General features: G+C 37.5%; 1 protein-coding gene across 1 annotated transcript; it reads left to right on the top strand.

Annotated features, from left to right (window-relative positions):
* Positions 1-940: 940 nt before the first annotated feature.
* On the top strand, positions 941-20,266 carry LOC145777058 (uncharacterized). The gene is made up of 22 exons (XM_082588337.1): positions 941-1,064; positions 2,789-2,889; positions 4,770-4,839; positions 5,180-5,220; positions 5,383-5,538; positions 6,229-6,414; positions 7,173-9,255; positions 9,630-9,823; positions 10,580-10,782; positions 10,972-11,155; positions 11,507-12,168; positions 13,393-13,709; positions 14,292-14,398; positions 14,820-14,960; positions 15,360-15,590; positions 15,874-15,949; positions 16,100-16,197; positions 16,491-16,569; positions 17,770-17,904; positions 18,392-18,467; positions 19,041-19,218; positions 19,607-20,266. Exons 1-22 carry the CDS (start codon positions 941-943, stop codon positions 19,694-19,696), a joined length of 5,532 nt encoding a protein of 1,843 aa, XP_082444463.1. The 3' UTR covers positions 19,697-20,266.
* Positions 20,267-22,804: the final 2,538 nt, after the last annotated feature.

The following is a 22,804-nucleotide window of genomic DNA, read 5'->3' as shown; positions in this document are numbered from 1 at the left end:
CAGCCTACAGTTTGTCCGCCCCGATTGCTCAGTTGGTCAGCTCGTGACTTCGTGAACGAAGAAGCTTCAAGATCAAGTGGCGCTGGTTCGAGTCTTGGGGTGTGCGCTGGAGCAAAGCATATCAGAACTGCTCTCTATTCTGCGGCACCTAATGAATGGAATAATTTCCCGACAACAACCCTGCGTCAAAAGCCTCTACAAGTATGCGAAACTACCTGGAATCCTGGAATAACTTATTAAGGCTTTGTTATTTCGAGGATAAAGATTGAAAAAACAAAACAAACCAAAAATATTTCCATAAAAGAGACGTTAGGGAGAGAACAAACCGAATGACTCTTGAACAAAAAGGTAAAAATCACGACGAAAGAATGTCGCTTTTGTGACACTCATCGTAATAAACAAATTCGTTGGTGTTAGACAGGACAAGTATTTTTCAATTTTCCGAACAAGAGCTTGTAATTTGACCTAAAAAAAAAAATACATTTAACATTACATTTCTCTTGTTCAATTTTGTAGGCAATCATACCCCTAGACAGAAACTCTAAATTATCTATTTGTAGCTAGAGACTCTCAGAATTTCTCAATAAGTAAAATCCTACATTAAAGAAAGCTCAAAACATCAAAAAAACTGTGAAGACATAAACTTTTCCCTTTTTAATTTTACACCAAACGTTATGAAAACTGAGACAATCCGAAAATTTCTTCAAAACATGACAACAGTGAACGCTTATTTATCAGCACAGCTCTGAATCTGACTTAAGTTGATTTCGATTGGTTGGTGCTTTTTACTAGGCCTATAGTATTCTAGCTAAGTGTTATAATTTAACATTTTGCTCATATTTCTAATTATCACAGTTAAAGATTGCACTATAATATATGTATGTACTATTTCATTAACTGAGAAAGCATTTTGGAATGGTGATCAGAGGCAATTGCTTTAATGGATTTTGATGCTGAAATTGATGCCGCGCTGGAAGCTTTATCTGATTGTTCTTCTGAAGAACTTGAGGATGTTAACAATACTACAGAAGAAGAATTGTTCCTTTCTTCTGAAAATGCAACCGGTACAATTTGAATATATCATTTAAAAAGTTTTATTATGTAGCCTACCGTATTATAGGCACGGTTTCCCAAACTTTAATCTGCGGACCACTGGTGGACTGTTATGCACGTTCGCATGGCCTGTGTACAAAAGTATCCATGTTTTTTTTGAAGAATTGATTTTTGCTAACTTCAGTCCATCAAGATCAAGCGTCGCTTGTTCGACTCTCGAGGTGTGCACTTGAGCATCGCACGTTAAGGAATGCTCTCCATTCAGTGGCATCTAATGGACAAAAAAACTCCCCGACAACAACACTTTGTCAATTTAAAATTGTCAATTGATAAAATTGTCAATTGATATCTCCTAAACTCCACAATTAATTCATGCAGTAGCACGGTAGTAAACCTGCTTCTAAGTTTTTTTGTTTTTTTTGCCTAATAAAAACATGTGTATCTATATCAGCAAATGCTTGATTTTTTGTATGATTGTTGGTGTATGTTATTTAGACCTACATCACCTAGCTTGAGGTGGCTACTGACTAGATAACCGCTTGGTCTTTTCGCAGTATCCTCGTCATATGACACACAGCAGATTATTGCATATTTTGTATTATTTTCATGTTTGTGTTTGTGACAAATAAATAAACTGATTGATTGATTATGCATGTGCAGGGCCGGATTTAGCTGATGGGGGGCCCGGGGCACTTTTAGATCGGGGGGCCTCCGTGCAAAATGAATGTTTGCGCCTACGGCGCGAAAAACCTCCTCTACGTCTACAGTAGCATTAATATAGCACTGCACAGTATTTTGCAGAAACTTCAAAGGCTGAAAGAAAAAAATAACGCAAAATCACTATTTTTCCACGTAGGGGGGCCCGTCCAAAGTCGGGGGGCACCTGCACCCTCTGCCCCCCCTAAATCCGGGCCTGTGCATGTGGTTGTAATAATATATATATAAAAAATTCTAACATATGCATAGTATAGTAGGCTACATGTCAAAAATAATTGCTATATGAAGACAAAAATACAAATTTGGAAAACCTTAGACAAGGGTAGTGTTCGGATATCCATCGTCAAGCATTGTGTCGTCAGGCATACGGACAGTGGCCAGTGTTTCGATTTTTTTAACCCTCTTTTTTAACACAGTTTCTCTCAAAAAAATCACACCTTCTAATAGGTGGAAAAATTACGTTTTACTGAAGTCCGAAATTAAAAATTAAATCCATTTTCATTGTATTACAACAATCACTCTTAAATTCATCATCTCAACACTTGAAGACAACTTTCCACTTTCACTTTACTACGCTGAAGAGATCGGAAGATCGAAACACTGGCCACTGTTCGTAGTTACTTTTAATAATGTTTTTTTAGACATTCTTTTTGGACAGTAATGTCTTTTTAGACATTACTTTTAAAGAAATAATAAAAAAGAGTCAAAAGGCATGTTAATTTCACTTTGTGTGGAGCTACATGTACTTGAGAGGTTAACTGTTATTTTTTTATTCACTTGTTGATTCATTCATATCAGTTTGTATCCTCTGTGAATCCTTCTCCAGTATCATGGGCCAATCCTACAGATGTTTGCTGGTACACCCCTTCATTTTCTTTGAAGTATAAAAATTTGGCTACATTTATCTATGATTCTATACATTACAAGCCTATTATTACCAGAAATGCCGAAAACAAGGTGATGAAATGGATAAATTGATAAAGCTTTCAATTATAAAATTATAATCATACTTCTTTAGAAGATAGCACAGACTGGATGAAGCTATTCCTTGAACGGACATGTGAGCAGTCAAAGAAAATAGAAGATGGTCTTTGTGATGCTGAAATAGTTTTAGCAGAGGTTGATTATGTGTTGGTTTTTTAAAGTAAATTAACTTCTAATAAGTCTGTATAGTGTATTAATAGTTACAAAATATACAGTATACATATAGCTAGTTATAAAACAAATTTATTGATATATGTTATATATTGACTGAAGACCAATTCTTAAATGCCCTTTGAGCTGTTGCTGGGCCTCAAACTATCCCTAAGCCATTGTCTAGTGGTTATTGATCCTTGTTTTAAATAACAATGTAAAGCATTAATATTGATTTCACTTACGACCTGTAGTATATATGATATATATAAGCTCAGTGGTGTACACAGGATTTTTTCAATTTTTTTTAAGATTTTCGAAACAAAAACCACTTGAAAAATTCCCATTTGCTAATAATAATCAGTAGGCTAAGTCATATCGTGTAAGATTAACCTACCATTATACTCAGCGTGAATTGACAACACTTTTTCAGTTTGCAGCAACTAGTTTATTAATTTAGATAGATTTTGTATTGAAAACAAAAAATGTGATATAACACTCTTGACGTCACATACAATTATTTACGTAGACGATGTAGTTGGCTTATTTAACTCAATAAACAACATGTATTTAGGGTACGTTCAGTGGCGTACACAAAATTTTGTTACTGAGGAGGGGATCGTTCAATATAATTTGACATTTTTTAATCAAGAGTAGCCTAATGCTAATTTATAGTCAGACAAAGGTTTAAGGTAGCCGAGGCTTTTTGTTGGTGAAATATAAACTTTCACGGTCTTTGCATTTGTCACTGAGGCTACTTTTGAATTGCATTATTAGATATATAATAAATATAAAAAGCATGATAGTAGACCTAAACAGATAAGTAAAACTGTAATACTGTAGTTTGATTAACAGGCAATGTCTTCAAATTAAAACATGAGTCGAACCTCTCTGTGAGAATTTAATTATGGTAATTTATTATGGTACTTTTAACAGAAATTATTGCTTTCTGAACATAATATATATAACAAAAAAGAAGGCCTACCCTACAGGGCCATGTAAGCACCATCTCCTGTGAGCACTTTTTGATATTCATTAAGTAGTGAGCCTCTACTTTTTAATAAAGGTGCCTAAAATGTTTTTCAAGCTATAGATTGTGAATTTTGATGAAAAACGTCAGACTGACTCCACAATCTGTTGGGACTCCATCTTTGACTACATAACAATACAAAGGGCTAGTATCTAGTTTAACTAAAACATTTTCAACATCATTTTCAGCCTGTGGTAGCCCACTGCTGTGCGAAGGCCTTCCCCTTTTTTTGCCAATCCAGTCGATCATGTGTTTCTTTATACCAGTTTGTTGTTCCACAAAACCTAAGGAAAAGAATGACTTAGTGTTTGTTTTGGTAAAAGTAAGATGCTGGGTTGAATGCAAAACAACCTACTGCAACAAGATAGATACAAAAATTTTGGCGACATATAGTTTACTTCTGTATGCAAGCACCACCTCTCTGCTAAAAAGTTTTTGAATTAAAAAATTATCTCGTATGCAAAAGCATATGCTGCAAATAGGGCCTTGCATGATTTAAGCCATTGCTTCTGTAGCAATATTTGCAACAATTTTTTCATTTCAAATAGCCAAAAAACATTAAATAACCTAAAATGAGTGAGTCTCTAAACAGCTTTGCCCCCCGGTACTAGGGGCAGTTAATACAGCCCTGCTACCATTGACCACTCTTGAACAGTAACATGTTTGCACTACACAATCACAACAACGCTAAAAACAACAGTTTTTGAAGGAGGCTCCCCTGCATACACCACTGTGTAGGCTTAAGGCTACGAGTTGTGGATTTTTGCATGCAATTGCAATATTGCATCCTTCAATTTGAGCTTTACTTTTTCCATTGCAACTGCTCTTTTTTCAGGTTAATAAAACTGTCAATCAATGTCATTCTGCAAGACTTGCAATTACTGATGGCCAGTCAACTAGTGATGGTGAGTATGTTTTGTTTTCTGTTTGAAATTCTTGGCATTGCTGCTATGAAGTGAATTTCAACCGGTTTAGATTTTACTGGGTTTGAAACATACAATGCTGAGATGTTTTTCTGAGTTTAATGACCGTTTTTAATTTAATTTTATGCTGAACCTGAGTGTTAAAATATTTACTTGGATATTTATTACACTTGTGATTAGTAGCCTAGTGTTTAATGTGTTTATGTAATGCTTCTTCATAGGTCTGTTTGAGACCTACATCTTAAAATTTGCATTCTGATGATGTAACCAAGTTAAGGGTTTGTCCAATGTGACTAATACCAAGAAAACTTTTTTTTTATAGTTTATCCACATATATGCGAAGATGAGCATGAAGCATCGCAGGTAATTTGTTCTTTAAAAAAATGTAAAATTTGAATTAAAATTAAGTTTATATGAATAAATTGCTTCAATAACTTGAATACCGTATTAGTATTTTTCACTTTGGGTTGGATAAAGCTTTTATTAGTTTGAACTTTATGTTTATTCTCTTCATGTTTTGCACAGAGTATTGAAACGGCAAACGACCATTCTGATGAAGACAAAAATTCCAATGATGAAATCAGTGCAAGAAAACAAACCAAGGTCTCACCACAAAATGATAAAAATGAAACAGTTGATGAATTTCACTTTCAAAAGCAAGAAATCGATCAGAGGATCCTGGTACTGGTTAGCCACAGCAGCTTTAGAGCTGTTTAGATTTTGTATGCAATACTTGATGAAAAATTACAGCGATGAATTGGTTAGTATTGACCATGTCTCCATTATGTGACCACGTCTCACGGCTACTAATGATCTGCTTTACACTCCAGAGGTTATTGGTTTGCTCGAGATCACGCATGTAATGCCTAATGACGATGTACACAACTGAGTTCCTTGTATTTCGATCCAAATCATACAACCATTGACCAAAGAATAAGGCAGTACATGATAAAAGAAATGTTTCCTTTGGTTTTAATCTGTTCCTTTACTCTAGGTATTAATACTATTTTAAGGACTGCTCTGCGTAGATTTTACTTCTGTTACATTTGTATCCGTGAATCCTGAACGAATTGATTAATTGGATTTGTATTCTCGGACTGACAAAGCCTCTCATTGGTTAATCCTGGCAGTTTCGCATACTTGTAGAGGCTTTGAACCACTGACGCAGACCCGGTCTTCGAGATTGACAGAGTGAAGTTTCCGATTGTTGAAGCTTTGTTGTCTGTAAGCTATTCCATCTACTAGGTGCCACTGAATAGAGAGCGGTCCTTGAAATGCGTTGCTCAAGCACAGATCCCGAGAGTCGAACCAGCGATGCTTGATCTTGAAGTAAATGTTAGCTATGTGCAAACGTTTATGTTTTATCCGCAGTCAGTTGAAACTTCATACAATGAAGAGATCGCCCATCGAATTGGCGACATTGAAGCGAAACGCATTGCAACTGAGCAGCATTTACAAGAGATGGAGAACGCTGAGAGAGAGATACTGATGGAATTAGTTAGACAGAAAGCGTTTTACACAGAAGAACGTAATAACAATGCTGCTTGCATGATTCAGGTGCGCAGTTTCAAACATTTGTATCTTTGCCATCGTTATGCTTAAATTTTTCCTTGTAAAAAAGCTACTCGAAACGACTTTTTTTATGAAACTTTTTCGCTATTGTTTAATTCGAAACAAAATTGACAACAGAATTCGTTTCGTCACATAACAAAACATTGTGGATTGGTTTTGTTCTAAACACTGATAAGCCTGTAACATTGGCGAATAGTTTCATTTTCAGTGCACTACGAAACAAAACTGCTTTTATTTCGAAACAAAACAATTTCGTTTTGAATAGCCCTAATGAATATACATTGTAAAGATTTTCTTTTCTTTCATTTTTCTGCCTTTATTCGATAAAATTGATAGTGATGCAGAAAAGTCTCCTAGAAGTCAGTAGTTGTGAACTGAGCAAGCAACATTTCAGCAAGTGCTTGAAGTTGTAAATGATGAAACTGAGCAAGCCATAACTTAGAATGTCACACGTCAGCAGAATGAATTGGACAAGCGATGACCAAGCACATCCGACGTAAGCTCGTAAATCTCATTTGCTGACTTGGCAGTAGCTGAAATGAACTTGCTCAGTTGAAGCACTTGCTAAGTTGTCGCATGCCGAGTTGTCCGACTACCGATGCATAACAATTAAGTTGTTGAGTCATGCTTTATATATCGGAGCTTTGCAATGAAAGATAACGTGATTAAATTGTTGTCAAATTATGTAAGTTATTCTTTCCAATGATATACTACGATGAAAATATTGACATTTTGTTTTGCAGTCATATTATCGTCGTTATGTTGTCCGCAAACAACATGGCGCCATCTTGGATGAGAGATTACGTCAACTAAAAGAAACAAGAACTCGGGCAAGAATACTTGCGATTGAAGAGGAAAGAAAGAAGAAAAAAGAAAATGTCACCGAAATCAAGAGCATCAAAGAAACAGAAAAATACCGTCATAATGAGGAAACCTTTCTGACATCTGATGATAATGAAGTTGCAAGCAAGGAGATTGCCAACAGTGAGGAAGATGACGTTTCTGATCAGGTTGATTTCACTGAAGCGGAACCGGCGAAAGATAACATGAAGAGCGTCAGTGTTGCAAATAATTTTTCCGACACTAGCTCATCGTCTGAAAATCTTACATCAGCAGACCTAGAACTAAATGGAAATAATGACATTGCTCTTGAAACTGATACACACTCAGCTGATAACACGGGAAATGTTAATTCCGATGCTGAAACTGTCAGTGTTGCAACTGTTTCTTTATCGCCTTTGCAACATGCAAACGAAGAAGCTAGCTTTGAAATTCCTAATTTAAAAGAATCACAAAACTCTAATGCTCAATCGGCAGAGTGTACTTCCAATAACATTTTCGTAAAAGAAGCTTCTTCATCTGACGTTAACATGCAAAAGAACGACCATTCAGCCGAATATGTTGTGGAAGAACCACCAAAAATCACTTCTGATTTACCAAAAACCATCCCAGTTGTATCAGTTAAGGAAGAAAAACAAAAGATAAGGTTTAGTGCTTTAAGCAGAGACTTGGCTCTTTTAGAAAAGAGTGTTTCCTTTGAAAAAGAGCACACGCCTGGGGCTTCGTTAGATCTTTCAAATGTCTCATCTTTGCTCCATGAGGCACGCTCATCATCGCAAAATGGTGACGTCAGAAAGCTTTTTCGCGATGATATCGAGAAAGATTTGGCTTTACTTGAAGCGCCGGTGGAGTTTCCAATCAAAATTTCAACGGTGGAATCAGATTGTAAAAGTATGGAAGTAAATCTTGTTTTCTCCAACAATGGACCTATTGAAAAGCAAGATGATGAGTCCTCTGAAGAAGATAGTTCCTCAACTGACAGCAATCCCATTGTCCCAGCGGCTTCTGAAGGTGTGCATGGAAATACGTGTGCAATGAAGCATTCTTCTCAGGATGGAATATACAATGTTGCAAATTTAGGGAAACCTAAAGCAAACAACTTTGAAAATCGAAGAGAAGCTTTTGTCGAAGACGTAGATGACAGTGAATCTTCGTCAAACATTTCTTTCCATCAAGTTAAGGAAAAATCCTTATCACAACTTTATGAAAAAGATGAATTACGGAGTACATTGCCCACATTGGAACAAGACAACAGTGTCGAAAAGGTTCCCGAAAAAGGTGACCAACTTGACCAGAATAGTTTTGTGGAAATCTTGTCACCGTCTTCCATTAATGTTGGCGAAATTTCTTCCACCGACTTCACAGTGAAGAAGTCCACCGCTCCTGTTGAAATGCAACCTCCAAGGATCGTTGGCGCTGCATCACAAGTGCAATCACTTGTCGAAATGAAAAAGGAGGTATTGCGCTCCTTAGACGTTATTTCAACGTCCACTGATGATGCTCCTGCTGTTAATATAGTCCAGGTTAGCGGCAGCACGACAAACACAACAAACTTGCTTGCAGAAAACTTAACTTTCCGAAAAGATTCTGAAATCCTAACCAAAACTGTTCAAAATTCACCAACAAACAAAGAGAATGCAAAACTAAGAGATTCAAATCCACCACCGGTGAAAAGATCAAACAATTTTGACCTAAAAAAGGACTCTTCATCGTTGCCACGAGGCCTACAATCGAAAGATGTCGTCATGAAATCAAGTATGGTTGACAACGGATTCGATAAGGCGATGCATAGAAATTTGTTGTCTGACACTGATTTTGATGAGAAATATACTTTGACGAAGACGTGGAAAAAGTGGAAAAACCAATGCAGAAAATGGAACATGGGAGAAGCAAACGAAACGGCCAAACCACGTCTTCGGAGAATGATCAGAAAGTCCTCCGCAGCCAAAAAACTGCTTCCGTTGACTCAAGATGAAATATTGAATGGTAATTTTTTGTATTGTTTTACAACAAAATGCAAGAAAGATTAATTTTAAAGCTATGTTATGTTATAAAATCGCTCTTTACTCTATTTCTCCTTGGCTTCTTGTTTCCCTCATTGCCTTCTTGTGCTGTGTACTTTCCAGGTCTACCATCTCAATCCCATTGATCGTGTATTGCATCTACTGTATGTCTTTTGAACATTCTCTCGGTTGTAAAATGAAAACAGTTTTGAAGGTTATCTAGGAAGTTGAGTTAATATCTTTTTCGATCCCGTTATATTACGCCCGATAAATATCAATCGATTTCATCTAGTTTTGTTGAATAATTTTGCATTTTCAAAAGTTGGCCTTAAAATCTGCTTTTTTGAACTGTTGCAGGGAAATGGCCACACTACAGGGTGCTTTCTAAAGCCCAAAACTTTGAGTCGCTCTCCCGCGTCTACATAGACCACGTGGAAGGTGATGGTAGAAACTTGACTCTCTTACATAAATGCGTCAATCTAACCCACCTCACTCTCTTTAATTGCCGATTGGTTTCTTTGGAAGGATTACAAGCTTGCCCCAGTTTGAGAGTAGGTAGTAGGTATTTAGAAACATTTTTTATATGGCGTTGATGTACAACAGTTGTGACTGTTCATGTAGATATCATACGCACACCACAGTATATCAAGAACACTTTGTCTTTCCAGTTGCCAAAGCAGACACAACACCAGTTTTGTTTTGATAAAACAATTTAAATGTTTACTCTGCGGAAGACAAATTTATTTGAAACATTGGAATTTTGTGTCGAAACGAAATTTCGTTTCGTTTCGACACAAAATTCCAATGTCGAAACGAAATTTTGCTTCGAAATTGTAAGGCTCGTACTTCCCTGTACCCAAATACATAGCGAGCGTAAAAAGCAAATAGCACAATGTCACTTTTAACTGCAAGGAGATTTCTGAGACTTCTAAGCGTTTCATTTTCGTTTCAAGCGCATAGCGAAATGAATTTGTTTGTACATCGAAACGAAATTAATGCAACAACAATTGCGGCAAAAACGAAACAAAGTTTTCTTTTTACACGACTTTACTTCAAATGTTCTTAAACTAGATGTCTTCACTTTTGCAGTAGCTGTAATTGAACGCCAATCTAGAACGGCTGCTGTTCAAATCATTGACAATCTTAAATTAAAATCTTTGCAGCGTATCAATCGTGATGACGCTTCATTATACACACAGTTTCGGTGCAGCGTTACCTAGGCATAACTCACTGCACCCGCCCAGAACTTATCACTTATTTCTGAACAAAACTGTTGCATTGCAGCCAACCCATTCACTTTTTTTCAGCACATCAACGTTTCGTCCAACAACATCAGTTTTATGTCTTGCGATGGCATGAAGAGGCTGGAATCTCTGGTTGTCGCGGAAAACAAGCTGACATCAATTCATGGACTCAATGGCTGTCATGCTCTGCTCCTCTTGGACCTGTCCCACAATAACATCACGCGCATAAGTGGCTTGGAGGAGACCCCAAATCTTGCCCATTTAAGGTGTCAACTTTATTCCAGCGAGCATATCAATCCTTTTTTACATTGATTCAACGCCATGTAAAAAAGGATTGATTTGCTGGCGAGAATTTTTCTTGCAATCAAGTTTGTAGTTAATCGATATGATGTGGTTTTGTTTTGGTTCAACGTAGCTACAATGCTTTTTGGTAACTTGATTTACTTTTTGTCTAGGTTGTCACACAACCAATTACTGAGCGTTGAAGGATTAAAATATGTCAATGCTCTTCTGAGTCTGGACATTTCTAACAACAACGTTTCCACCTTACAAGGAATTGAAGGTTGCGGTCTCTTGCGGTACCTCGACCTTTCGAATAACTACTTCACCTGCATCCCTGCCAGTAACTTAACTAATGCTGTAAGTTGTCGATTTTTAATGACCACTCCTAGTCGATCAGACCAGCCAACTTTTTTAGTCTCGTGGATTTCTGTGAACTACCCTGCTATTATTGTATTCTTTCTATAAATTGGTGCAAACGCCGAATCAGTTGTACGCTGTTGTCATGTTGTTGTTTTTTTTTCAGCCAATTGCCAACATGTGTAAACCCATCCAGAAAAAACAGTCCTTTTTTGCATCGGTTCAGCGTTGGCAGACTTTTGAGTGATGCAAAAAGGTTTAGTGTTTTTGCCTGGAAGGGTTTGTTAAATATTTACAAGATTGTGAATAGCTGTGTAGTTTTTTTCATGTAACTTTTGTTATTTTTTGAAGGTGCTCTTGATTTATTTGGACCTGGGTGGAAACAGCATCTCAGAGATACAGTTTTGTGCAGAGAATGTTGTCTTCTTACCATCCTTGAGGCAATTATGTCTACAACGAAACAAAATCTCGCTTGAGGACATGACATTTCCTTCTCGAGCCATTACGCCATTGCTTCAAAATTTGAACTTGTCACAGAACTTGATTTCAAACACAGACAACTTATTTGCTGAGCTCAGACAGTTGAAGTGTTTTAAGCATCTGCGATTGTCAGAGAATCTGTTTTCGAAAAAACAAGAACTCGAAGCTTTTGAAAAAGTTAAAAATCATGATTTTACCGTTTCATTTTCCGAAGAAGACATATTATCATCACCTTCCAAAATCGTCCGCACGATAATAACCTGTCTTCTCATACCGGCTGAAACCGAAAAAGACACTTCTATTTCCTCTTCTACCGAGGAAAGCTACCACAGAGCGATCATTGAACAAATTAACGATTACGTGGACTTGTTATCAGTGGAAATAACTGAAGTGAAATCTTTGTTAGGATGGAAAAATAACCGAAATGAAGATAACAGCTCAAACGTTTTCAAAGCACTTCAATTGCCGTTAAACGCGTTTTCTTGTCACTGTGATTACCTTAAAAAGCACTTTGAAATGGCGATTCGTCACAGGTTAGTAGTATCAAGCTTCTACTGTAGCTCATCATCATCATCCAAATTCGGTTTTTTCCCCACTAGTGGAGACTGGGGGTGGCTGATTCTTTCCTCGCAGCGATTGCCGTCACTCCTATTCTTCATCTCGTTCTGTCTATCGCATCGTCTTCCTTTAGTCCGACTTTGTCTGCCTCATTCTTCAACTGTTCTTTCCATGTTTTTTTTGGGCGTCCCCGTTTCCTCTTTCCATCAACCTTCCAAGTCAATGCCTTTCGAAGAAAACTTCTTCCTTAATCCTTAGTACATGTCCATACCATTTGCCATGGCAAGTTGTGCAATAGTCTCCTGCATCATTATCATCCGTTTGTCCCTTCCTTGGTAGAAGGAGACCTGACGTTTGTCTGGGGTCCTCCAGATTTTACAGCCCGTTTGCCTTGCTTCCCTGTTGTTAGGGTTGATTCTGTCCGGGTTTCCAGCACTACTGTCGTCTCTCACCAACTCTAGCCATCTTTTTTTGGTATTCCCACTTTCTTTTTCTGGTTAAAAATCTTCTTTGCCATCTGATATACGTTTCACATGCCCATGCCATCGCAAACGGTGGCATCTAAGAAACTCACGGATGCTTTCTACTTCTGTCATCTCTTGAATACTTCAATTTCTAATTTTATCCTTCAAGGATTTTTTACACATCATTCGAAGCATTCTTATTTCTGTTGTTTCTAACCTGTTTAAATCTTCAGTCCTCATAGCCCATCTTTCAGCTCCGTAGCACATTGCATTTCTCACCCATGCTTTATGAACAACTATAAACTCCTATATCTTAAGCATATCCATCAGTTCTTCAGTCTTTTTCTCCTGGTTTTTACTCCACACATTGCTCTCACCATTGCTCTTTCCGTTCCTTTCAGAATAACCAGTTCACTCTCTCTTAATATCCACGTTTCGCTGCCGTACAATATTGCAGGCTGCACACAAGCTATGAATTTAAAAACTATACTCAGACTATACTTATCTATTACTACTTAAACTACTAACTTAGGTTTATGTCAGCGATTTTAACTGCTATCAAGCAGGACAGATAGATCGGCCTTCAGTCAAACTTGAAGCTTGCACATTTGCATGGCTTGTGTATATAGGTCACCATGCGTCGAATAACTCGAATATTTTGTCTTAGGATGTTATTTTAATTTTTGAAAATGATATTGATCAACTTTTGTAACCTCTCTGGCGTTAACTTTGCAGGCACGCGCACGAAGAAACGCCCATACTTAAATCAACGACAGTAAAATCTATCGAAGATCGAAAAGAAATTCCCTCGGCACTAAAACGTTTTTCTCGCCATGCTTCAGCTACAAGTACACAGTCTTTGAACTCGCCTTGCGAACAGCGGATAACCGAAGCAACAACAGAGTCAAACTTTACATCCGGGGATAGCTCAGCACTTGATTCAAAAACAATGAAATCTTCTAAATCTTTGTGTTCTGCGGCCATTGATAGAAAAGAAGCCACTTCTCATTTATTACAAGCTGAATTGTCTAATTCTACCGCAAGACATGGAGGTAGAGTTACCCTCTGTCATGTTCAATGTGTGAAACATTTAATCGAAGATTGTACTAAGTGTGGTGCTGTGCAATGGATCGCTATTTATAAACACGTTTTTAGTAACATACTGACTACTGTATAGGGTATATAATTTTTTTTTCTGTAATACGATCTTCATACTTGGATACAGTTGGAAAACTTTTCCCACGTCAGGACTTCTTGCCTAGCAAACTCGCGAAGTAGTAGGCTACTCTTTTCAGTGATAATCAAGTTGAAAACATCTTATTTCATCTTTTAAACTTTCAGTTTGTAGCAGATTTGTGCAGTTCACTGGTCACAGTATAGTCCACTGCAAAATTTGTTCAATAAGGTGATCGAATTTTTCACACCATCTCGAGAAATATTTTGTGACACATAGTTTGTGGTAGCTTTACAAAACTTTAAACTCTTTCTCTCAAATCTCTCTTTTGCGCCTTTTAAGAAGTTACAAAACTTAAGTTTTCAATTAAATTTGATACAAAAAAAAAAAAAACTGTATTCATTTATCAAAAAGTTTGTTATTGTTTGGGAAGTATTTCTCAATTTCTTAATCCTCGTAGATCCTGACGATTTGATGTCATCAGCAAACACGAAGCTTGTGTATGAAGAATTGCAACGGAGCAAGATATCCACCACAATGGAACATATGGCTGCTCGTAAAATTCAGGTTCGTCAATGTGATTTTCCAGCTTTTTCACCAGTCGTTACTGCATAGTTACCTACCAGACAGGACGACCTTCGCGGATGAGTTCGAAGCACTTTTTTACGACCTTTGTAGAAACTACCAGCCAAACGGCGACTCGTCAGAAGTAAAGGTTCTTCCACAATTTACTGAAACGAAATTTTATCGAACCAACTGTAATAGGAGATAGGAGATTGATCAAAGAAATATTATTACGCGAAATACTGCTTTCGATAAGTGGTTTGCCTTCCTGTAGCAGTACCATGCTAGCAGCTAGTAGTATAATGTAGCAGTACTATGCTAGCATTATAATCAGCTTATCAAGAGACCTGCAGTAATGTTTTTGTAAAATCACACCATTTTTACATTCATCAACGAATTATAATTTAATTATGTGATGTTTTAGACTTTCTGGAAGAGATACCGTGAAGCTAAAATCTCGCGAACTCGGTTGAAACGTCACAATCACGCAGCTTCTATCATCCAATCAGCGTGGAGAGGCTTTAAAGTGAGACAAGACATCAAGAAAGCCTTTGCTTCGTTCAATGTAGGTTGACCAATGAGGTTGACCATTCTCCTAAAAGCAGCGTATTTTTAGAAAAGGTTGCTTTTTGTCTTGTGTTTAATATCGAGTATCACTTACTTTAAGCGGTGGGATAGCGTAGCGGATAAGGCATTGGTTTTACAACAATGCAAACCTGGTTCGACACCCGGCTTAAGCTGGTTGTTGATAAACACCGCTTGCCTCTACCAAGAGAGTAATAAATTGGATGGGAGGTAATTGCTGAATGAAAGGCGACCGAGAACTGACCACCTTACTCTCATTAGTTCCGAAGGCCTGGTGTGATGAAAACCTTATCTTCTTATTCCCTGAAGCTCAGTAACTGGGTATGGAACTACTCTTTATCACTTATTCTACTAATACAAAATCATCTCCCGTTTCTAGACTTCTAGCGAACTTGATGTTGATGATTTTGAGGAAGTTGATCTTTCCCAACTGGAGTTTGACGAAGATTCATACAACCAGCAATGGGCTTTTAAAACAAACGTATTCAGAAACGTAACACCCCATGCCCCCGCTCGGCCGCTAAGTACAGACGGACTCAAGATAGATCCTCGATGCACTCCTTCTCACAGTCTATCGAACCGCCCTGGCAGGAATATATCTACAGATGAGGTTACTTGTGTTTTAATTTATCTCACTTTAAAGTGTAAATTAATCCAGTAATCAAGTTAATACTGTACTATTTTGACGATCCGTTAATATAATGTTTTAAGAACGTCATCTACAGTACAACTAGATGGTCAATTTACACGAATTATCCAATGCGGAAATCCTTTGCAGTCAAAATAAATTTTATAATTTTTATATTTCCAACATGTAAAAAGGCGATTTTGCCGTCTTGGTATAACATCCAACAGACAATGCTTGTACCGCAACATTATGTTTTCTCTTCAAGGTTGTCAACTCCCAAAGCATGTGGCAAAAGATAGCTTCCATGAACAAACCGCCATTACCTCCTATTACACCAACTGGTGAGTTAAAACAAACATAGGCTAAAAAACATCTCCCAGCTTTTCTACCAATCGTACAACCACATATGATTTTTTACCGCAAAGTGCTTCAGTTTTTGTGAGTTCAATTCATGGTAACCAGCATCATGCATGTTGATTGTTCTTGTTCAGGAAGCACAACTGGGAATCACAAACTCAATGTTAGTGACGTGGCTCATGATTCAAGTTCATTGCTGGATTCCCACCGTTCGAAGCATTCACGCCATGAAGTAAGCGGCTTCTTCCATAGCATTGTCAACTTAATTGTGCACGTGTGTACTTGCAGACAATAAGAGCGATACGAGAAATGGTTGGTAAAAAAGCTTCAACTCATTAAAGGCGAATTTGTTGAAGTTGATAAAGATTAATTTCATTTTGAAGTTTTCTAAGTTATTTGCTCCAAAAAAATGTCCGAAGACGTTCAAAACGTTTTTGCCCTTGCGAAACATAATTTTCGGTTAATGTTTTTAAACTTGTATAGAAACGAAAACGGAAATGTACGTGACCTTCAACTGCTTTACAGGAACTACTTTCGAATGAATGGGGCCTTCAAAGTTCATCCGCCACTGAACTTATGCTTAAGCGAGCTAGGAGGATGAAAGGTAGGCTTTGTTTTATTAAATATTTTGGTACTTTTATGTACATTTAACTTGTGTGTGAAGGTGAGATGACACAAGACAGCAAAAACGTTATTTTTAGAAAAGATGTAAATTTGCATTGCCAGGTCCACACTTCATCGTGTGTAATATTATTGATTCAATTGCTGCATTTTAGTTTTGAGAGTTCGCTGTCTTGGTATTGGTAATGATGTAATGATTTTTTTTTTAAGCCGTTGTTAGATTTGCAGCATTTTCCACGCTTTGATTCAGCCAACCTATCTACAGTACTATAGTAAACAATAAATGCTATTAATTAATACTACAAAAAGTGCTCAATGCCAAGCAAAAAAAGCATCAAATATAGTTATTTTCCAAAACCTCTACAGCTTGTTTCACCCTTAAAGGAAATCATCAGAAGGTCCTTGTTTAAATGGAATAAGGACCTTCTATAATAAATAAATATATTAAAAACTAAGTGAATATAATAGTATATTATAATTACATAATACATGTTACATATTATAATATATTATATAACTTAAGCAATAAATACTATTTAAATACTATTAATACAGTACCACAAAAAGTGCTCAATGCCAAGCAAAAAGCCAAGCAGAGCGAATTACATCAAATATAGTTATTAGTCTCAACCCTTGACAGTTTGTTTCGCCCTAAATGTGGATCGTCAGAAGGTCCTTGTTCAAATAGATTCTATTTGAATAAAGTATTTCTATTTCTTATTTTATTTGAATAAGCATCTTCTGATGATCCTCCTTTAGGGTGAAACAGGTTGTAGAGATTTTGGAAAGTGATAACTATATTTGATGTAATTCGCTCTGCTTGGCTTTTTGCTTGGTGTTGAACACTTTTTGTAGTGTTAATAGTATTTATTGTTTTATTATATATTATAAATGTGATAATATAAATAAATATAATATAGATTCAAATAGAATAAGGAATATTCTATTTGAATAAGGACCTTCTGATGATTCCCCTTTTAGGGTGGGACAGGCTGCAGAAGTTTTAGAAAGTAATAACTACATTTGATATCTACTATACTATATTTTTTGTTGATAACTTTCCTACAAGTGTCAGCTTTTTCTGTTACAATCTAATTTTCATTCAATGCTTTTTTCCTGTCGTGTATCGCTTTTGCTAATGTTGCTCTGTTCACACTGTCCAATCCTCCGCATTGTTGCGTAGGGCGGCGGAAGAAGGAAGTCGGTGCCGTGGAAAAGTTACGTCGCTTTCAGGATCTCAGTCAAAAAGTGACTCAGCAACCTTTGATGACTCAGCAAAAACCAACACAACCAAAGAACCGGAAAGAATATTTCAAAGGTACCGGCATATACTTTTTCTAGCCTATTGTCTTAACGAAAACTATTAACTACCTCGGTTTTCAGTAGAAATAACCATCATTCTTCACAATACATGCTCGAAATGCATGACAAGCTATTGTTAGCCATCAAATGTTACGTTTTATCGATGGAAAAACACCGTCAGTATAATCACACGCGTCGATTAGTAACAACCGGTATCCGGAACCCGAGTAACAATGTGCAGCCTGGAAAAAATAGAAATGAATCAACAAGAAATCACCTCTAAATTTTTGACCTGCTGTCTTTAAGAATATACAAGAAAACTCTAGCTTGCGATTTATCATGGTAGTCGGTCACGTCCAGATGGGCTGGATGGGAAAAGAGATGAAGAGGAGCTAGTTGTAGAAGCCTTGGAGGAAGTTGTGAATTTAAGGAAACATTTTCCTTTGTATGATTTGTTCCATATATGGTCACTTTTCTTCTTCTAACCTGCTTTTCTCATGTAGCGCATGAAATGGAGTTTGAACAACACGACAAGAAACCTTCAGAAGATGACGAGAGAAGAAGGCAGTACACCTACGAGTAAGTTGATCACCTGTTCAGACCACTTTTTCATTTTTCTAATAGTCTTTTCTCCACGTTGCTGGTCTATATTTTTCTCATCCAAGAGCAGATGTAGCTTCACGAACTGCATGGCAACACTGGCATGATGTATTCACTTAAAAATTGCTTCAACTACACGAATGTTAACTATTTCTGTTCTTGACACACAAAAACATCTCCAGTGATAATTAAACTCTTAAAAACTATTTGATTGTTTTATGATCGTTTTCTATATATCTTATTGCAATGACGTAGCTAGCAAGAAAATTTTAAGGGGGCAAAAGCAAGTGTTGGGGGGAGTAATATTTTTATGTTTGAAATAACGAATTTGTTTAAACATATAGCTAATGAACGCAGCCAAACATTTATAAAACGTCATTAAACATGCCAATGCAATGTCATTAAAACTTCGTAGGCCTAAAAACTTTTTTTGGGGCAAGATAAAATTTTGGGTGTGGATTGCTCCCTCAAGCCCCACTCCCCGTGGCTACATATGCATCGTGATACAGCGGATAGCAGTTAATTTTCTCTTTCTCTTCCGTCACCGGCCAGGTGGCTACACACTAGTGCAAACTCGCCTCAAACTAACGTCCACCCGCCGAAACCACGTGGTCGTCACGCATCACCGCGCGACACGATCAGTAATCGCAGTGGTTCTGGAAAGGCGGGATTTCTACCTGACATCACGCAACGTCACGTGAGTGGATCTACGCGTCATAATGATATGGAGGTAAGGATCGGTTGATGTAGTTGCGTAATGTAAATGAATCAGTGATTTGAATGATACCAAATTTTCGCCAACGAGTTGCATTGCTACGAGTTATAATCTTGAAGAGTAGACTAAACTGCGCTTAGCCTGCATAAACCCTGACAGTAAAACCGTCATTTTTACATTAATTCAACGTCTGCAGAAGTTGAATCAATGTAAAAATAGATAATTTTGCTGTCTAGGAACGACCTTATAACCTGACTGCTTCAAGAATAGGATTGCCAATGTTCCAAAATTTGAAAACGAGTTCTCTTAAACTTGACGGGCGCCTTACATGGTATTGAGAAGCCAACGAATTGGAAGTAATACTACCTGTCAGTGACCATCATCATGTGATTTATCTTTTCAGGTTTTATCTTTGAGTAGTTACAATAGCACCCAGTCCAGAAGCACACACCTTCTGAAAGACATAGCTAGGCGACATGCTCCCGATCCGTGATCCTAAACTGCTGTGATTTTCAATTCCACTACTTGAAAGATCAATTCTTTGTACGGATTTCATATCATTTTATAATTTTAATATATGTTGAAAAGACTATGTTTCTATTTTTACGTTTCTGTAATATGTTTCTATTTTTATTCATGATTCAAATGCTGTTTTATTGTGGATATCTCACATTGATTTCATTCACTTTGTCCTCTGCGTGAGGAAACAATCTTTGTCATACCGAATGTGGATTAACGCATAATTCTGGGGTTGAGATGGGAACAAGTTTTGGCTTGGGACGTCTCGCAGACTAGCTTGACAGTCTTGAGGGTGCGCTATAAAGTTCAATGTGGCCTTTTGCTTTGTGAGACTGTTTGGCTCATCGTTCCTGGGATGTCATTGTTCATACGGTAGTAATCCACTAATTGTCGCTTTGCACATGAAATAATTACTGATCTACTATAGATAAACATGTAGCCTACAAGGCAACCCATTGGCTAACCCCATACTTTTTGTTTTTGCAGTGTTGTTAAACATAGCTACCGTCCTTTTCCGTAGTTTCTGACATGTACTGATTCTTCGGCGTTGCGAATACAACCAAGCTTTGTATCAATGTTTATTTCGTGATCTTGCTCCCGTACCTCTACCAGAGTCGGATATATGGCGAAGTGTTCGTACTGACATTGATTTAACGCAATGTAACGTGAAAATAGAACGTAAAAAATCCACCGACCAATTAACTTATTATCACAGTTGAATCGTATTAATACACCACGCATCACACTTTTGTTCTAATTTTTACATTTTTAGTCACCCTGTTGAACACCCGATGAATGGCGATAACTTGTCCAATGTAAATGAGCAAAGCTATCACCAGTAGGAGCCAAGCTCTTTGACTCATGTAGCTGATATACCGCGATCTGTTTTGGTGATTCATAGTCCACCTGGTCTTGTAGTATTGCAATAATCCATTCACTTGTTCCATCAGTTCAGATAAGACGTATATCTTCCCCTGAAACCATATGTAAAAAAGTCAGCTTTCTGTTATCTTGCAAACTACGCGAGAGAGTAAGCTACTTGAAAGCTCGATGAGCAGCCTACCTATCTGGTGCACGAACTCAGCCAAGGGCCCGACATGGTAGGCAACACGAAGAAACCACAGGCTCAGCAGCGCTATCTCGGCTTTCAGATTATGCGCTGGAGCAACGCATTTCAACAACTGCTCACTATTTCGAGCCACATTTGCGCGAAAAAAAAGGCACTTTAGGCTATAGTAAATATAATATTTTTTTTTGCGATTGCCGCAGCTTAGCCTCATTGCTATGAACTGTTCAACTCACCTCTTCGCTGCCGTACCAAAACTTCTTTTTTCTCGCATCGTTCGGCACAACTTGGAACACCACATACACCTTTGATTCTTTCCATCGAGAATTATGCAAGCAAAAGTGATACATGCCTGAAAGTATTTCAACGTATTTATCTTATTATTGAAAACACAACAAAAGTATGACCAAGGCTGCTGTAAAAAGACACACCGTGTGCCAATTCTGAAGAGATTCTCGTTTTTTGAGCGATGCAGCTGTCGTCTCAGAAAAAAGACGATAAAATTGTGTTGAACGCCAGTAGGCTACACAAAAACTTTTGTAACCACTAACCAAGCTCTTGTGGTAGAGGTCTTCCGTTATATTTTGAGCGTGGTTGCACCATAGCTTTACTGCTCCGGCGCAAGCAGCTAGAAATACGGTCTACTTACCCGAATAATTTGCAGACAACTTAATAGTTCCTTGGCTTTTTCCGCTGACTTCAGTTAGAACTTTTCCTTTCTCATCTAAGACTGAAATGAGGGTCGGAGTATTTTGCCTATCCTGCCAAAAAATATATAAACGCATTGACCATGAGATAGGCTACGCTCCGCATTGCAAGGTAAACTTAACATATTTTAACTTAGTAGGCTTCATAACTCTGCAAGAATGCTGTTTACATTGTTTAATTTCAAACGTCTGTAGCCTATGGATTTTATCACACGGCTCTGATAAAAATTGCATAGCTATTGTAAAGTTCAATACAAAAATTCTAAACTCTGTAGCCCAATGGTTTCCAACCTTTTTGTCTTGGTGACCCCCTTTAAAAAAATTCGTAAATAGTGCGACCCCCACTTATACTCTTTCCTAAATGCAAGTATAGGCTACTATTAACAAATTATACAACAAAAGGCAGCATTAAAAATGTTTTTCTTGAATTTATTGACAAATCAATGCGATGGTTGACCATGTAGGTCTGCAGCTAACCGTGAAATTCGAGGTTGCGTGCTAGACAGAGCCAGTCTCATGTCGTCTTCCACATCCATTCTATTTCTTTTCTACAGCTAGTAGCCTATAAATTTACAATAAGCAACATAAAAGCAAATATAACATATCTTTTAACCACTAACTTAGAAGGATTGGTTGAATTGCTGTTTCGCAATTGCTAACTTAAATATTATTAAACAACAACCATTCCAGTCCCAGTTGAAAATATCTATCATTATGATTTCAAAAACACAAAGCTATTGCACTGATGTAATGTTCAAGTTCTCTCTTCCTACTACACTACAAATAAATACCTAAACAGACCACAAACTACTAGCAGAAGGGCTAATCTTGTTGCTATAGGATCTCATTTGCGGTGTGTTTACATCACCCGCAACCGCTTCATTTCGGTTTCATTTCTGTTGAAACTATCTACATGAAATCCAGACCGCCACGAATCTCATTTCGGTCATCGCATGTAAACACTAACTTAGAAGTCTGGCAGACTAACCGAACCGAAAAATTTTAATTTCGGGCGCAATGAAACGTCATGTAAACGTAGCCTATGCCTAAGGCACATACTACTAGCGGACCGGTACCTCGTCCTACTTACATTCACTTTTGTTGTTGCATGAGGCATGAGAAACAGCTTCGCGACCCCCTATAAAATGCTCTGCGACCCCCAGGTTGGGAACCACTGCTGTAGCGTATAAATTGCTTTGTTAGACGAGCCTTTGTTAGACGAGTAAAATTGATGAGCCTTGGAAACGAATTGGCATCTTTACGTTTCAAAGCAATAAAACCCCACGTTCAAACGACAACTTCCAGGACA

This window comes from Aplidium turbinatum, chromosome 9 (assembly GCF_918807975.1).
Source record: "Aplidium turbinatum chromosome 9, kaAplTurb1.1, whole genome shotgun sequence".
In the NCBI taxonomy this organism is placed as follows: Eukaryota; Metazoa; Chordata; class Ascidiacea; order Aplousobranchia; family Polyclinidae; genus Aplidium; species Aplidium turbinatum.
The sequence above is the reverse complement of the archived record's forward strand: the minus strand, read 5'-3'. Positions and strand labels throughout refer to the sequence as shown.

Excerpts from the sequence above, each read along its gene's own strand:
- LOC145777058 (XM_082588337.1), top strand. The coding sequence starts at position 941 with ATGGATTTTGATGCTGAAATTGATGCCGCGCTGGAAGCTTTATCTGAT. Across the intron at positions 4,840-5,179 it reads TGGCCAGTCAACTAGTGATG|TTTATCCACATATATGCGAA; the intron begins GTGAGTATGTTT and ends TTTTTTTTATAG. Across the intron at positions 5,221-5,382 it reads ATGAGCATGAAGCATCGCAG|AGTATTGAAACGGCAAACGA; the intron begins GTAATTTGTTCT and ends TGTTTTGCACAG.